The sequence below is a fragment of the Pterocles gutturalis genome, unplaced genomic scaffold, assembly GCF_000699245.1.
Source record: "Pterocles gutturalis isolate BGI_N339 unplaced genomic scaffold, ASM69924v1 scaffold25430, whole genome shotgun sequence".
Lineage (NCBI taxonomy): Eukaryota > Metazoa > Chordata > Aves > Pterocliformes > Pteroclidae > Pterocles > Pterocles gutturalis.
In genome coordinates this window covers 5698-24296 of record NW_010146574.1, presented here as the reverse complement: position 1 = coordinate 24296, position 18599 = coordinate 5698, and the positions used below count along the sequence as shown (strand labels likewise).

General features: G+C 37.8%; 1 protein-coding gene across 1 annotated transcript in view; it reads right to left on the bottom strand.

Moving 5' to 3' along the window:
- LOC104460677 (thyrotropin-releasing hormone-degrading ectoenzyme-like) overlaps positions 1-18098 on the bottom strand; it is a 33714-nt gene extending 15616 nt beyond the window's left edge. Inside the window, exons 1-4 of the mRNA XM_010085796.1 lie at positions 18034-18098; positions 8625-8772; positions 6337-6434; positions 5744-5851 (exon numbers count right to left, since the gene is read on the bottom strand). Of these exons, the coding sequence (XP_010084098.1) occupies positions 5744-5851; positions 6337-6434; positions 8625-8772; positions 18034-18098 (419 nt within the window). The remainder of the gene's footprint in view (positions 1-5743; positions 5852-6336; positions 6435-8624; positions 8773-18033) is intronic.
- Positions 18099-18599: the final 501 nt, after the last annotated feature.

Sequence of the window (18599 nt, the reverse complement as noted above, 5' to 3'; positions counted from 1 at the left end):
ACTGTTATCAACCATAAGGTCAGCATAACAGGTGCAAGGACAAGAGACACCAGATTTGCAGACATCAGAAAGTAATCCTCACTTTACACAAGTTTGATGTGGTAGAATATTGGATTTTCCTTTTTTTTTTTAATTTGGTGATATCTGCAAGGCAGTATTCCAAGCAAACAAAACTGTTCAGAGTGCTTGTGACAGAAGAATAATAGTAAAAATAGCAGAAACTGCGACAAACCTAAAATCACCCAAAATGATACAATGCCCAGTTCAATCAAATGCATTTACTTTAAGTTTTCTAGGGGCTTTGAGGAAATTAATTAAGGTACTTTGTTTCCATTTAAAAGTCAGAGCCCAATAAATAGCAATGGTTACATTTATAAAGAAGAAAAAAGTAAGAGCAAACTGAAGTGGCTACAACTAGCTAGCAGCCTTCCAACAGGTCCAGTAACATCTTAAGAGAAACACTGCCATGCAATTGTGTCTGATGCAATTCTATCATCTCCCACTGCTGTATATTAGCAAAAGAATAGCACCACCACAGTTCTACTAACAGAACCAGAATACAAGCACTCCTTTTTCTGCTGAAGGCAAAATCGTCTGTCTCAGTTCAAAGCAGCTCTCTCACATATTCACATGTTCACGCTATCCTGTCTAACTTTGCCTCAAGCAAGCATGCATCCACAGTCCACTTTGCTAGCAGAAATGTGTGGATGGTAACCTGTAGCTGACGGATGGCAGCAGCAGGGGGAAGAAAGTCATGTCTGCACCCACAGAGAGGTTTGCAAAAACATGCTTGCGTCTACTGATAAGTTATACTCTGAGCCATCATAGTGTGTATTCACACGTTACCCATTGTTACAACACCTCCTGTCTGGAGTTTACAGATTGCAGCTCTCTACACATTCTTTCCTGAACCTCAGAAATAAACATTTACTCAGACTATCCAAGGCAGAAAGTCTGAAAACGCTAGTCCTCCCAGAAACACGTTTTTGTTTCAGAATAGATAGGCAGTGAAGGTTAAACGGGTTAACAAGGCTGATTCTCAAACTCAGGCAAGCATTGTATGGTAATTTTGTTAATTTTTTAGGTTGAACCACAATGCTGCTATATCTAAGGAGTGTGAATAATGTATTTCTTCACACATGAAAGAGCTTCACAGGGATGTGCTCAGTGAAATGAAGGCAGAAGCAAACATCTTAATTTTCAGACAACAGTAGCTTCTCTTGTACAGCATTCTGCTGTTGACTGACTCCCAGTAACCTAACATTCTCAAACTATGAGGGAAATTTCAATGTGCCAGTATGTTTTCTACTAGGTTTGTATTCTTCTGAACATCAAAATGGAAGTTTCAAGGGTTTATATTGCTCCAGTACAGGAGGGGCATATATCTGGACTTAACAGAGCGAAAATGTTTGCCTTCATAGCAACCATCAAGACAGAAGTCAATGAAGACTTTCAAGCAAAATGTGCTGGAGCCATTTAAAAAGAGCAAAATCATTTAAATTCAGTGACTGAAAAGACAGCAAGCCATACCCTGAAGTCTGATCTCAGATTTCCAGCTGGAAGAAATAATCACAACTTTTTTAACAATTGCAAAGAGTAAAATATCGTATAAATTCCTAGACCAGTACAACCATATGTCTCCTTGTAGCCTCTTCTATATGTGATGTTATGTGTTTGGTTTTCTACCTTGTAAAGCCAAACTTCTTTTTTAGAATTATGTTCCTTGTTTTAACATCATGGTTTGCCCTGAGAAAGTGGTAGTGAGCAATACTAACTTTGCCCTTCGCATACTAAGCAATCCTGATATTTCAGGCACTCAAGTCCCGCCCCCCCCTCCAGATAAATGCTGTCACCTTTAAATTGGAGAGCTAGATTATTTCTCTTGCTAATGAAGTAAATCCCAGTGGTCGAGATTCAACTAGAGGAAGAAAGCATGTTGTAGTGTCTTAATCCTGTCCCAAACACCTCACAGATACGTGATTAGGGTGGTCTTCTGTATGTGGTAGATGTGGGGCTGTGGTACTAAACCGAAGCTCTTCCACAGTCTCAGAACTACTGTTTAAAAGGGGGTTGAGAAGCAGCTCCTCTGCCAGCTGTACTGCAGATCACAGGGTTTTTTTACTGATTCCATAAAAAAATCTGCAGTTGGAAATCTAATGGCTTTTTTTTCAAATAGTGCTGGAAACGTAAAAAGGACCTCTGGCTTTGTGCTATGAATGACCATTATTTTACCTGGTGAACAGGGGAAAATTATTTGTACAGTAAAGAACATGTAATTACAAAGTACAAACAGTAACTGATCATTATGATTATTCTAATCCCCTACAGTGAAGAGTAGATGGTAATTAATTTCTGGACCTACCAGACTAAATATAATTACTAGAAACCACAGCAACTGTAGCCATATGCTGGTAAAACAGAGTTAGATGTTACTGTATTTGTTTATTAACCAACACTTTATCCATAATTAAACGCTACAAGTAAAACAGAAAAAAGAATCTCAGAAGAACTTCTAAAAAGCCACAGACTTAAAATGTGGCTAAAATGAATTTTAGCATTTCTACAGTATTATTAATTTCACATTCTCTGTTAACGCTAATTCAAACTTTGACTGCAGTAATTGCTGGGAATCAGAAACCTCCTTTACATGATTTACTGCCTGTGCATTTATGTGTTATTTAATACCACATATTAATTTAATACTGCCCTAATTTTGTATTGATTTGAATATTGGAACACAAGCCCAATTCCCTGGTCTCATTTTGGGGTCTACTGCTTTGAAGAATTTGTGTTCCTTCCAACAAGTGCTGCTTGTGAATGAGCTCATTGTATGAAAACACCTTATCCTCCAGAATAAGGGTTTTGGGAGGGGATAGGTAGAAAGGTTGTAAATTAGCTTTTATTTTTACTCTCATAGTCAAATTCATATTATACCTATACATAAGGATATCTCTGATCTCTGTGGAACTCTGTTCTTTGTGTCACCAACTTGGGGTTGCTTTCAGCAACACATCAGTCAATGTCTTTGTTCTGTTTCAGAAGACAGGAGGGCATCTACAAGAACTTTTAGAGTAGTCTTCAGCAGACGCAACTTTACTCGTTGATAAGGGCTGGAACAGGCAAGGACACATATAGTTTCTGTACCCGTCACCAGCTTTCCTCACCAGGAGTTGTTAGAGAAGTCTGGAGACAGATGAGCTGCATGAGTTTCCCCTTCTTTCTGAGGAAACAAGCTCTGAGGTATTCCTACAAATTCAGAGATGGTTGTTTGCAGCAAATTCACAAACAGCTGTTAAAGGCATCAAACTGAGCAAAACACTTGACTGATGAGAAAGAATACAAAATGACACCTGTTGGATATGCTCTCTGCATGTATCTTGTACTTATCTGCTTGGCCTTTGCACTTGATCTAGCTGTCGTCTCTGAAGTGCTAAAAGAGGCAGAGGCATGACTCAAACACCATGTCCATTAAATTCTTATTGTAGAATCATCATCATTTTCTTGGTGGAAAATCAAGGAAAACAGCCCCTGCTTTATTTTCAGGATTTAGTCTGAGTTGGTTTAAACTGAGCAAAGGTGATACTGGGTACCTCTGATGCAGCAGCAACCTGAACATTCCTGAGAGAACATTGACAGACTGCTACAAATGTTGTTACTGTGAAACACGAGCTGATTTTATGTCTACCAAGCTGCTATTACTAGTAGCCTTTGCAATGTCATTTCAATGTAAGCAGACATGAAATGAGTCCGCTCATACGTTAGTTACATTCAGCATGTGAGACTGCTCTGAGAATAGCAACTGGTAAATTCTGGGGTGGGGAACTGAGCAAATCCTATAATCTTAAGAAACGAGTAAAAATGTTTCTGTCTTCTTTGCAACTTGTATCCCTATTTATCATCTGACTGTCAATCTGTATTCTGTAATTACATTATATGTTCCAGTTATTTTTCAAAACTGCGCAGTTCCTTTGGAGAAATGCACTGTTAGCTTAGCAGCTATTCTCTTCTTCTGCCCTGCTGTGATGCTTTTATCACAATACTCATCATATGCTGGCAGCCACAATCTTGTGCTCCCTAAAACGGTCCCATAGAAAGGCTAAGATGAATCTTCAGATGGCTCCTTAAATTTATTCCTTTCCTCTCTTGCTATTGTTAGTAAAGCAATAAGCTTTTTTTTTTTTTTTTTTTCCTGATGCTTCCTTCTTCAGTCCTCTTGGAAGGGATGAAGAGAGAGGGTAGGAGAAAGCTTTGCAGGGTGACAGGCTTTTAACACTGAATAATCTACTGCTGCGCAGGCTAATAGATGGTGCTAGGTTTGATTAACTAATTTTGCAAATGAATATCTAAGTAAATTACTTTTGCAGATTGTTTCCAGTGATTCTTTCTTTCATCTCCTCTTTGAATAGTTTCATACTGACTCTTGCTGCTGATGATAAGAATTCATATAAAACCTTAGGGTATATATTTCATAGTAAATATATCTGGTATTATCTTATACAAGTAAACCCTCCCCCTCACGCACATCTTATTTAAAGGTACATAGTTATAGTTTCAAAATAATTTTTTTTTTCAGAAGTTTTAAAGTCATATGGGAATGCAATTTCCATTCATGCTTAGCTCATGGTTTTAAAAGACACTCAGATACTTATGTAACTGGGCATGCCTATAAAGGATTTTCAAAGATTACAAAGAAAGACAGACAGACATATTTTCATTGCAAACAAACACCTGATTGGCCCAAGATGTCTTTGAAAAATCTTAAATGCCTATAGTCTATAGAGATCCAATCCTTTTACAGAGCTAATACAAGACTGGGACTGAAAATGTAAGATTTTTTCTTTATTACTTGAAAGTAAAATATTTTCCTTTAAACCAAAATATCCTGTGATGTATTTATGCAAATACCTCTATACCCACATTCCACATAATAAGGAAATACATCATTCTTTGTCAAGAAGTCATGGTCTTAACCTATACTCTGTACCCATCTCATTGTCCATAGATCACTACACACTCAAATGTTTGTATTTCCTTAGGTGTTTGCCTTTAAAAGATAATCTTCATACACCATCCACAGCCTGTGTTCCCTTGGCTCAGCTGAATAAAGCTGTGTCTGGACAGCATAACTTACATATTTGCTGTCAAACCACTACAGTGCTGCTAATGCTCAACACATCAGCTATCACATTATCCCCTCTCTGAAACATTACATGAGCTTTTCCATGTATTCCTGAATCACATTAATTTCCAAGTCTTCACTTTTAAGTACTTCATAACATTTCCCTTAAATACATTGTTTCACCTCTTTTCTTACTTCTTGGTTCTTCTGCCTCTAACCTCCATCACTTCTTTAATCACTTAGCACCTTCTGCCCTCTTGCCCCGACACAGGTTTCATGTTTGTCTGCCAATTAAGTGTTCACTCATTTTTCTTCCTTTAAACTTCTCCTTAAAACCCTTCTTCTCACCTTCCAGCATATAATTATCTGACAGCAATTTATCAGGAGTGGGCAGAGGCTACATGGGTGTCCCTTCCACCCTCTCATACATGCAAAGTCAAATAATTCATTCTGAAGCCCCACAGACATTTTTAAATAATAGCCAGTGACCTCTGCTTCCTCCTGTACAATTCTGCAGAACTGGGCTCCCACTGTGGATGAGGCACGGGCAGGAGAGGAAGAGCATGACAGCTGTGTTGCCTCTGAGTAGGAGAAATGAGAAATATATATTTCAGTTCCACTTACCGGTTCCTATTGCTAGAAATCCAATCCGAGATTAATGTTGCAGCCTGCTGGTGACAGTGTTTGTTACCAAAGCTGCAGGCCAACATGATGACTTCCCGACGCAACTCTCTGTCCAAATTCAAGAAAGCAATAAGGCTGCATTAATTAATGAATGTGTTTGAATGTTTACAAGAAATTATTTCTTATAATAATGGCAGCAACTGATAGTTGGGCAATATATCAAAGATAATCCAGCTATACACTTAAGGCCTACAGCTGCTGCAACAGTTAAAGAAAGGTTGTGAACCAAAACCAGCCCCCATTTACACTTATGCACTCTTCCTGACCTCTGTGGTCACATAAATCCAATTTCTTAAATATCTAGTGCAGTCAAACTTTAAATTAAGGCTTAGGAAATCATGTTCTCCAAATTCAGGAAAAAGGAATTAATCTCACAGCATCTTGCTCCTCTCCTTCTAACCCAGAAAGGAAAAACAGAAGGAAGACAAAGCTAGGAAGTATGACATGCTAAAGATTAAACCAAATTTTAGGAAACTGCATTATTACAACTATATCCTGCAAACAAACAATAATAAAAAAATAAATAACAGTACTCATGTTGATAGGATGCTTGAACAAGCGATTTGTTTAAATTATTCGTTGGCCATCCAAGCTTGAGATACATTGATGCAACTTGTCTTAAAATATACTCCTGAGGGGGAAAAGAAAAATATATTCAGTGTTAATATTTATTTTTTATTTGAAATTGAAATAAACTATTGAGTTTTTTTTCTCTCTTTTTTACCCGCAAATAATGTCCTACTTTTCAAAGGTTTTGATTTGCATTTAGCAAAGCAACTTGTCCACACATAATCCTCCTTCACTGCTATAGTGGTAAGTAATCTATAGAACAGCTATTTGATTAGATGCCTAGGATAAGACAATTTACTGTTATACACCTCATCAATTTAAGAAGAGTTTCCTACATGCTATTTTGAACTCACAATACCAGCCCAAAAAGTTGCAAGAGCATCAACAGCTCAATTTCTACTCTATGGCCAATCTCGACTACACCATACATGTCCACTTTCAAAAGAGTATTGTTTTAATATCCATAGGCATGGCAAAAACATCACTTAAGTACAGTCAATTGACTTCAGAATACCAAACAATGTGGATGCAAATAAGCTTTGTACATTTAATGACACTATGTTTTAAGTTTACATTCTCAGTGTGCTTAAAGAACAAAACAAGCCCAAGATGTATTTTAGCTTACTTTTACTTTTTATACAGGAGACATATTTACATATTCTGGTCAGTTGTGAAGAAAACCACTGTCATTGTATTCAGCGTAATCTTTTGCCAGTGGAATTTACTGATTAGAAAAAGGGAAATGAGATATAAAAACCGCATAGGAGAGCATCTATTTTATTATTGTGGATGCACGGGCATGTATATACGATGTCAACACAAAAGGAGATTCATAGTGCAGCTTTCTCTAGCAGATATGTTATTCAGTGACTAAAAAGACTTTTTATTTCCCCTGCTATCACCTCTGCTTTCAAAGTTCTCATCAGTAGTGATAAAACACAACCCAGCCATGAATTTTACTGGTTTCATTTATTAAAATTGTGTTTTCATTACACAGCCATGTTTAAGAGTGAAATAACAACGGCAGACTTGTAAGAATTTTTCTGTGCAGTTAACAACAGACCTAGCATGCAAGTTATTTTCACATCATTTTATATTATGGCTCTGGTTTGCATGTAGGCTTACACTGTAGGTTCATAAAGAAAGAATCTCAATGTGTCTTTATTAATCTATAGTATATGTCCCACAAAAATAATTTCCCATGTGAGCAGGTAGCTCTGCGTATGTGAGTATATATATACACACACATATATCTAAATACTTCTACATATACACATACATCTAGCCACCTCTAGCTTCCTGCTTTCTAAGCATGTGTGTCTCTGGACACACACACAAGCCAATACAGGTTTAAGAAGATAAAAGCACCTTGAAGAATTTCAGGCTTTAGAGAGTTCCTTCATTTGAAGGCTTTACAAAATTCCATAAAATTACAGTATGTTGGCCACTGAAAAGATGCAGATTATATGAAATTCATAGTGAATTAAAAAAACCCCAAGAGTTCAAAATTGTCACTGGCTGCAATCAGATCCCATGTACTTCATCAAACATGCTTCAGCGTAGCTAGGATTTTTTTTTTTTTTTACTTTAGGTAAAATGTTAAAATGTTTGTCTTGTCTATCTTAATTATCAACTGCTAGCTGTTACTGCTGTCCCTTCGGACCCAATTATGAATGGGCTTCTGACTCAATGCTGATCTAATCCTTGTTACTTAAGGCAACTGCATTGAATTCATCATGGCTTTTTGGATGCAATAATGACTACAAATCTTTACTTCGGCTGCATGCATCCTGTTCAGTTGTGCCTGCATTTGGTGTCCTTGCTGTGCTTGGCCATCAATCTAAATATCGCCACGGGGATCCTCAAAAGAGAAAATCTGGAAATAGATTACTTTGGCTCTTTTTAGTGAAATACTTTATTTGTCATAATATTTCATAGGAGAAATAATTACTTTTCCTTCTACTAATCATATATGCCTCAAACAACAGTTATCACTGTTCAGATGCAAATGAACCAAAGCTTGACAATTGCTATCTTTAAATAAAGAATAATTAGGAAGAAAGCTAATAACCCTAGGTTATTTACTATATCTGACTGGAGAACAGTTCAACTCTTGGCAGAGAGAGAGAGAGAAAGGGGGGGAAGAGAAAGAGTAAGAAAAGAAAGATAAAAGAAAGAGAGCAAAGAAAGAGATAAAACAAAGAAGAGAAAGGGAAAGCAGGAGAAAGAAGGGGAGAAGGGGAGCTCTTACATTGAAGATGTTGTAGTTTTCTGTGCGGTCCAGCAATTTATCTAGAGGATAAAGAGCTCGGCTGGCAGCATGCCAAGGCAGAAAATCCTTCTCCTCTGAAAGATATCTGAGAATCTCCAAAGGAATATTCTGAGGCAAATAACCAGCTCTGCAAAATAAAAGAAGTTACTATTAAATTGTTTTTGCAGAAGATATATGATGAGACAAAAATTACTTTTTTTTCCAAATTAAATTAAAAGGCAGAAAAACACAATAAGCTTATTACATTCTAATGACATCAAAGTCAACCTTATAAAAAAAGGCAACTGACGGTCTCTCCCAACACATGTGCAAGCACAGTTACTGAACAAAGGCAGGCATGAAGACATATGAAAGAAAACTGGACAAGTTATACCACTTTTTAAGGATTCCTGAAGCTATAAAAGACATGAACAATGAAGTAACTGACTTTAAGAAAAACAAACAAACAAACAAACAAAAACCCCGAAAGGAAGGTGCTGCTTTGATCATTTGTAAGATGTAAAATCAAGAAACCAAGGCATTTTGCTTCAGAGAACATTTCTAGTGGGCACGGGCAATTAGTAAGAACTAATGGAGAAGAAGCATCCTTTAGTTTCACAGTTCTCCTCCCCACTCTTTTCTCTGTCCTTTAGAGTTGCCTTGTCTTCTATCTACCTTAAGTCATTTTGGCATGACTTATTTTATTAAGCTGAAGTGGCACTCAGTGACATCTCTTTGGTTAAGGATGTTTCACCACTTTCCACATAAACTATGTTTTTTTTCAGGCAGTTATAAATCAATCAGCTAGAATTTTGCCCTATTCTTTTACACTCATGAAGGACCTCTCTTTGGAAAGAGTTTAGCAGGGTTTCAGGAAGGCTTTTTAAATTAATAGCTAAAAGTAAACAAGTAAAATGCAACACAGACAAAAGCATTTGAAAGCTGCTTTTTAAAACTGAGTACTGGAAACATCAAGCTTTAGGATTTGCGCTCATGTTCTTTTTCAGAACAGCATTTTCTCTTTACTATCCAGACTGCAGAAACCAAGTGTAACGCTGTGGGTGTGAACTTTCCAGAAACACACAGGTCTATTCTCCTGATGCATGTGTTTAAATCCCAAAGGAGTTCTCTACCTGCCCAGAAAGGAGATAATGATTCTGTTTTCATTAAACACTTAAAAGTCAGTAAGTTGGAATCCACAAGCTTCAATTCAACACAGGCTACAGTATGATATATCTTCATAGACAATTTTTGCTCCTTGTTGGTTGCAAATGTTCCCCTTAATTTCCATCACTGTCTGGGGAAGAGATGCATGCATATAGCAAAGAAAATTACACAGATTACTATGGAAATGAACCTATAAATACATATTGACATAAATGTTGATCTCAGTTGTAACAGCAGATAAAACCTACTTTGCTAAAATATTTGAAATAATATATTTTTATTTTTGGTATGGTCCAAGACCACAGTTTCCTTGCAAGGTGCACCACATCCATGCAAGCCATTGTTTTTCGCACTCTGTATAGGAAGAATTACACCCTGTTTCCTTCATGTTCTAAGGAAAAAAATAAGTTCATGTAACAGCTTTCAAAAGCATCTATCACATGACCACATGATGACCCACTCTCTAGTCTGCTTCCTGTCATCTTTGTTCTCAACTCCAGTTACAGCACATAGTCAAGCAAGAAAAACAAGATCACTTGGGGAGCTCACTCAGGAACCAAGCAGATATGAAAACTAGAACGGGGATGCTCTGAGAGTGGGTGGCAGACAGAGTTCCATGCATCTGAAGACAGAAAAAGTAAGATAACTATAAATTACTCTATCTGATAGGTCTTTCTTATTTCTGAAGCAGCAGAATACCATCAAGATGAGTTCTAGGTCTTTAATACTTTGTAAAGATGTGTGACCATAATTAATGGAGCCAGAAGCAAGCTAGATGCTTGGAGATAATGTTAGCAAAGAGGTAAACTAGCTTGAAGTTGCATAAATGTAATTAGTTCCTAATGGGATTTGTGATTATTGTTACTGATAATTTGATTGACATGAGAAAGTGTGGAATAAGGAACAAGAGGAATAGCTCTAGGAAAAGTGGTGCTTAAGGAATAAACAGACAAATGTTTATTATAGCTGCACTAATCGACATTTAGGATCATGCTTCTGAAATTAAACCTCTCTATGCTAAAGCACAGAAGGGAAATCATCACTGCAAAACAAACATTATTTCTTTTCAAGCTTAACTTCTCCATAAAGACAAGTAAGAAGAGAACTCAGAGAGATCTATCACTCATTCCTGAGCTTCCAGCCTTCCTAATCAGTTTCAAAATCATGATTCTTAGCTGATGATACTTATCCTGCTCACAGTAGAAACTGTTACTCTCGTCACTCACTGCTTCTAACTTCCAAATTTATCAGCACATTTGATTCTGACTGCCTTTCCTCTGTTCCCCACTTCTCCCAATGTTTCCCTAAGGGTATATTCTTTCTCACAAAAACAGATCCTAGCAAAGTCTGAGCTTCTCCTGTTCACTCCTGAACTTCCTTCTCTTTCTGGGTATGACCCTTGAAGAGCTTACGCACAGTATCATCAAAATCAACCCCCCACATCAACAGAATCAGTCCTGAGAGCAGGGACAGGGATGAGGGGAGATCCTTGTGGATGACACTATTATATAAACAACAAATTCATCACTTCGGATCACGGTTTTGAGGGAAGGGGTCATGGCTGCTACAATCAATGTTAAACTCTGTCAACACATGTTGCTCAGATGTGCTTCATGTACAGCTGCAAGGCTGAACCTCTGAGGGAGCTTGAGCAGAGACATTTGTAAAATCCTCTTACAGTGGCAGTCAAGATAGGAGCACTTCCCTGGAGAAAACAGAAGTGCTTCAGGAACCTTACCTTCACAAAATGTTCTATTTATTCTACACTGTTTTATTGTATGAATGCCTTCAGAAAACCATGATAGCTCAATTCTTTCACCCTCAGCCACTAAGCCATGTTCTGAACCTCTTACTCCAAATACACTGCACTCACAGACTATTTGCCACTAGTTTCGGTCAAGAAGTACTGACAAATACATTCATTGTTTTACCTTTTTGTGTAAAATGTGGTGTATAACATATATGTTAGAAAATGTTAAATGTATACTACAGCTTAAAAAGCTTGACGAATATTTTCATTCAGAAAGAAAGCAAAGAGTTCAATAATAGCAATGCTAAATACTAAGATTGGTAATTTTTGATATTCATAGCTAAGAAAACAAGATATAAGGAGAAGCTCTCATCCTGAATCATAAATGAGATAAACCATGAACCACAAAACCACATACGGCTAAAAAAAATCCTAAAATACAGATCACAAGTCTAGGAGCTGTGTGTATTGTCCTTGGAAGTCGCTTGACTATCATGAGAACCAGATCCGCAGAAGTCAGAAACTAGCCAAAGCAGCAGGTCTGTGCAGTGAGCTATGCTCTAGTATTCTTCATCTGAGCAATTGATTTCTTAAGCTTTGTATTTCAGAGTACAATCATATTCTTTTACTTTACACTAAAAGCTTGTCCAGTGCTAGGAGTGATTTCAAGACTCCTCTTTCCCAGGGGATACTGCATCCAGCAAGACGTACTGGCTCACTCAAACAGTGGCAAACTCACTCACCAGCTAAGGGGTGCTGGCATGCTTCTAGGATTCTCCTTCACTAGCCTGGAAGAACTAGGTTCAAAGATTGTTACACAAGATCTGATCAGGAAAAGCAAAATTTTTGCAACTAGCAAAGTAAGAAGTAATGGTCATGAGTGTCACAGAACTTGTGACAAACATACACCACTAGCTGATGAAAACTGCTAATTGAGAACACCTGTGTCATTTATGAAGCAGGATAGCAACCAAGACAAGGAAAGAAGGCAGGACAAAGAATGAGTCTCTTCTGAATAACTCTGTAAACTCTGATGGAAAACCACAGACCTGGAGAAACACTAAACAGAAATGTTTAACAATTATCATTACAACAATAAGAAAAGTAACAGTAGCAACCTTCCCATCAAAGGGAAAAATGTAAAATAATTTCCCTGTCATGCAATTGGTAAAATTTATTCAAAGGCACTATAGAATATAACATTAGTACATACTCTACACACAGAGCTTTATTTATCACCCTTCTAAAAATGTCACTGGAAGGTCAGTGACAGAAAACCTTATTTTTCTTATGTCTTTTTAGCCATCAATCATATTGCTATCCTTAAAGACCAGCAAAACTACTATCAGATATTGCCTGCCAAAGTCCAAATGCATGAGAGCCAGGGCTAAGAGACACGGCTCTTTTCCAACTGTTGTGGTTTACCCCAGCCAGCAATACACACCAACCAGCTGCTCGCTCACTCCCCCACTCCAGTAGGATGGGGAGAGACTCAGAGGGGTAAAAGTGAGAAAATTGGTGGGTTGAGATAAAGACAGTTTAATAAGTAAAGCAAAAGCTGCACGAACAAGCAAAGCAAAGCAAACCAAGGGATTCATCCACTACTTCCCATCATCAAGCAGGTGTTCAGCCATCTCCAGGAAAGCTGGGCTCCATCACACATAATGGTAACTTGGGAAGACAAATGCCACCACTCCGAATGTCCCCCCCTTCTTTCTTCCCCCAGCTTTATATGCTGAGCATGACGTCATATGGTATGGAATATCCCTTTGGTCAGTTGGGGTCAGCTGTCCCGGTTGTGTCTCCTCCCATCTTCTTGTGCACCCCAGCCTCCTTGCTGGTGGGGTGGTGTGAGAAGGAGAAAAGGTCTTGACTCTATGTAAGCACTGCTCATCAATAATGAAAACATCCCTGTGTTATCAACACTCTTCTCAGCATAAATCCAAAATATAGCCCCATGCTAGCTACTATGAAGAAAACTAACTCTGTCCCAGCCAAAACCAGCACACCAGCTTAGCCATCTCAGAGGAAAATTGAAATACCATCTACTACTTGGGGAATAACTGATTATGGGCTATACTGAAACCAGGTAACAAACATGTATTAGAAACACGGCACCACATGAGGTCTGTCTTATCATCTGTGTTCCTAATTTCACAGTTGCCTGCTGTACTAAGGTGGAGAACAGGAGAACAGGAACACACACTAGCAAAGAGATCTGTTTCAGTTATTAAACAAATTACCTCTAGACAAGCATCCTGGTCCAGCAGGTTTTTCATGTCTAAAGAGGCTGCTGATGAACTGTGGTGAAAAGGTGATTTCCCATTTTTACGACAAGGGCAGAGGTGGAAAAAGACCTTTAAAACCTTATAGATAGATAGATAGATAGATACTAAGTGGCTTTGACATTATATAATACCATAAGCACCAACCCTTAGCTAGGTACTATCCTGCTTACACTGAAGAAATTGCTAGAGTGGCCACTGGTACAGAGAAAAGAGGCAATGAACAGAAAAAGAAAGTACTAAATGTGGTAATGAAATATCCCTCACAAAGAATTCCCACTAAAAATCTCATAGCAATCAAAAATAATCTTTAAATTACATGAGCTTTTAATGAGTCAGATAAAAGCAGGAGATCTAGATTATATTATGAAACATCAGTGTGTATTCAGCTGCATTCTGACCTTGATTTGTTCTTTACACTGAGCCACTGAACTTACGGACAGATCCCAGCACATTCATTTTCCCCTTAGGGACAAAGTACCAAATGGTAGGGTAATTGCCAAGGGAAAATTATTACTCTGTTCTGAATTATTTCTCTCATAAATCCAGCACCAGTCAAACAGACTGTCACAAAAACGACAGGGTTGCTGTACAGTGATGAGAGTCCCACATACAAGTGCACCATAAATCCCTTAGTCCCACCACTCAACAAAGTCATTATAAGTCATGTGCTTAAATCAAAATTAGAAAATCCAAGCTGGCAGCAAACTGGTCTGCATTGTTGAAACAGTGGAAATGAGGTGATTTACTTGCTGCTGCTTTAAAACTCGCCCTGCATTGTCTGTTTCTTATTAAATACGTAAAACATGAGTAGCTTTTTGTCTGGATAATTTTGAAGGGGGAGAACGCAGCCCTTCAGAACATAGACGTCAACTCAGATTAATTCCAGTTCTTTTTCTGTGTATGTGTAATATATGAATAATTAGACTACACTTGTTAACCCATAAAGGGACAGTTCAAAATAAGTTAGGACCTTTACTCATTGATTCATTCTTTACCTTTAAAGTCAAGGGTGTGGATTTATTCTAATCCACATTCACAGAGAAACTTGGTGCCAATGAACATCTACATTTAAATGTATTTGGATTTCTCTAACCCTATTCACTTCTTATGGACCTACCAAGCACTGGTGCCCCTGCTGATGTATTCAGGATACTCTTTCTTCACAGTGCTTTAACAGCAGTTCTTCGGCAGCTGAGTAAAAACAGATATGTTGAACCCTGGCATGTAGAAAAATCTTTGAGCAAGGCAACCCATGCAACAGGGAAACTCTTGTAGTCACAGATGTCACCTTCAATTCCTGCAAGACTGGGAAGCCAAAGATTAAAAATTTATGATGACTGACATCCATGTTCAACAAGGGAAACTGTAAAAATAATCTTTTCTCATGGAAAACTAATGGGCAACCTGTAAAAAGGCCCTGTGATCTCCAGTATCAAAGAATAATCTACCTCATCTTCCACTCCGAGGATTGGGTTGATTTAGGACCACATAAGGACTCTGCTTTTCTAAGACATCCAAAGTGACTCAATGGAGGCATTATGCTGTGTACCAGCTATGGACTTACATGTAAACAGGAGAGGAATGCATACTTTGATAAGTACAACAGCAAAATTTGGCTCATTTTAAGTACTAAATTTAACCAGCATTCGATCTCTCCAACATCAAAGGATTCAGAGAGTATGACAGTTTTAAGTGAAGCCTGCTTATTATTATGTTGTCTCACATGCAGAATATTTGAGGACTCTTCAAGTGGCATTCAACTCCACACAAGAGCATTTGAAGCATCCTACAAAGAATAGTTCAAATTCAATGTAATTATCAGAGTATCACCTGGCTTAAATTACCTTGCACAGTTTTAGAGTTGCCACATAAGCAAAGGCTAATATTAATTTGAATTAATCACCTTTGTTGAAAACAGTAAAAAATCCCAAACATAAAACCCTCAGTGTTTGCAAAACTGCAACAAAAATTCCTTCAAACTGGAGTTCTGTATCTCTCCTTTCCTCTTCTTCCCCATATGAAACAAAATTAATTAAAAAAGAGTAATGCAAGATGAAAAAGAATAATCTTACTGCTGAAAATTAAAACTATGCAGCAAGTTAGGTATGTCATGTTTTTCATCCTCATGAAACCCTGATTTTTGAGAGGTATGTCATTCACACACTCAATTCACTAAAGAATTTTAAATGTATTTCAGGGGCTAATAGACATCACTTTCAGATGACTCAATTATTAGAAGTGTTATTTATTTTCTTGATGATTTTGTTGGGAAGGGTAGAATGAAACAGTTCTTCTATTCCTTAAGTTGTCAACAGGCAGTGGTATCTATGAGAGCACGTTTGAGCAAATTCAAAATTGAGTTTGTTTATTACTATGCACAATACTTTTTCATATCTCTCTTTTTTCCTGCTCTAATGTTTATAATTTGCATATCAGTCAAACGAAATATGCGTTTAAAAGATAGAAACTTCATATGGGAAGTACAGAAGCCTGATCTTGAAAATACACATACAATCTGAATTTTGTTTGCCAGAATATCTACAGAATTGGATATTATTTCTGTAAAAGCAATTCCCTATAAATATATTTATAATAAAATACTCTCTGAAATTGTCATAAACCCTCACCTATTCTCTTATCTCCATTTTACAGAAAGAAAACAGACACAAACAGTTTAAGTGATTTTACCAAGATCACCTAGGAAGTCTACAGCAGAAACAGCATCCCAGGTTTCTCTAGTCCCTGTGCAGTGCCTTAGTCATAACATTGTCCTTCCTATTTGTTGCATGATTTCTGGGTAGAGTAAAACACACTACTAGCCAAACAGGAAGGAGATAAACACAACATTGATTCCCAGGACTTCTCTCAAATCTTACCCAGTGAAGGGACCTTAGTCTACAGTTTAAAACTGCTTTATAAAATGTCCAAATGAAGACCAAAAAATAACCTGCACTTTGAATTCAAAAGTTCACCCTGGCAGTACATTCTGCTAAGTGTATAGAGCATACACTGACATAGACCAGACCCCCTCTAGATAACAATGCTGGCCAACAGGAATTGGATGAGCCCAAAAAGTAGGATCATTTCTGAGAAGCAATGGTGCAGTCAGGATAAAACAGTAGGCAAAACAGTCAGTAGCTTATGGTAGCAGATTATTTTGTCTATGCTGATGAGGCACTGGCATTGTCTTTTCTAGATAGAAAAGTTGGTTCTTACCTTTTATTCATGTATCCTTTGTTGATGTTGTTACAAAGGGAAAAGACAGGGTGTTTAGAGCAGCACCTCCAGTCTCTCATGGTGGTTCACTGCTGCTACCTTGACTAAGGCAGCAGCAGGTTCTTTTGCTCTCCATACTAGTCCCGCCAGACCCTCAGAAAGAAAAGTAATGGGGTTCTGGGATAAAGGTAAGGAGGAAAATAAGCTGTTTGTTGTTAGAGAACAGGTGAGGGAGGTAGGGAAAAGGGCTGACCAGGCAGCTGAAGTGAAGAAAAAGTGGTCTATAGATGAGAGGAAGGCACAAGGAACCGGAATATGCTGGGAAGTAGAGGACAAGGTCCTCACAGAATAGTTAGATGAAGACTTCCTCCTGTCCCACTGACACACAGATTCCTGAAGCTGTATTTGTACCTCTCAGCCTCCTTTCCAAAACTCAAAGTTGCTAAGAAGCCTTCAGCAAGCTCCACTCATGCCAGTTTCCTCCTCTTGTTTAACTTCAAACTCCAAGTTAAGCATTCTCTTGAAGTGTAATTCAGACCTGTTTTAATTAATGTTCCCAAAACAAATTTCACAGACTGTTCCCTTCTTCTGTCATTACACAGCAGTCCCTGGCATCTGCACAGCAACATGGACACAGCCACAGCAAGCTGACTTCAGAGACCAACTTGAATTATAACAGACCAAGGCCATGAGTTGAAAAGACAATGGGCTAACAACCATTAGCTAAAAATAATTCTTTCACTCCCTTCAAACCACAGTCATGTTTTCCTGACAGTTTAATTTGGGTTCTTCTAAGAATAGAGTTAATGTCATTTACAAGATAAAATAATTACTGCTATAACAACGCAGAAGTACCAGAAATAACTGAAGAATAGGCAAATTTTGTGCAGATGCAGATTAACAACATCAACCACTTCTACAGTATAGGTGTATACTAGACCAAGAGCCACCCCCTGCACTAAAGACTCTGCAGAGAACTCAGACCTACAGTTTCTCTTTTGTATATGCTGAAGAGTCTTCTCCAAGTTCTTCCTCCACTCTTAGCAGGTCCATGATACTCTCACAGCATCAGCACTTCCACGAAATGTGCTGTACAATTTCCTTTACTGCTCTGGGCTACGCAACAAGATCAGACGCACATATGATACACACTACAAAAGCAGAATTGACTTTTAGTGTGCTAATTCTCAAGAACTGATTTGATTCTTCTTGTACAAGCATATGCAAATGTTAGCTGAAATGTGTATCTCAATGTAAAGCAGATATCAAGGCTGTGATATGTCACAGAACATACGGACTGACGCAGCATATGGAATGAATGACAGCTACATTAAAATATTTGTGGCTTTCTGTTTTCTCTGAAAAGGCACAGCTGCTATGGCCCACTGAGAGAATATTTATGTCAAAGAAAATCCAACAACTTTTGTAGTAAGCCATATCTAAATCAATTGCTGGTGAACCATCACCAAAATTTGCATGCCAGTGAAAGAGAGTTAATATAGCATCTGCTGAAATAATTTAGATGAGGTCTTATTTATTAAAGTAAATCTATAG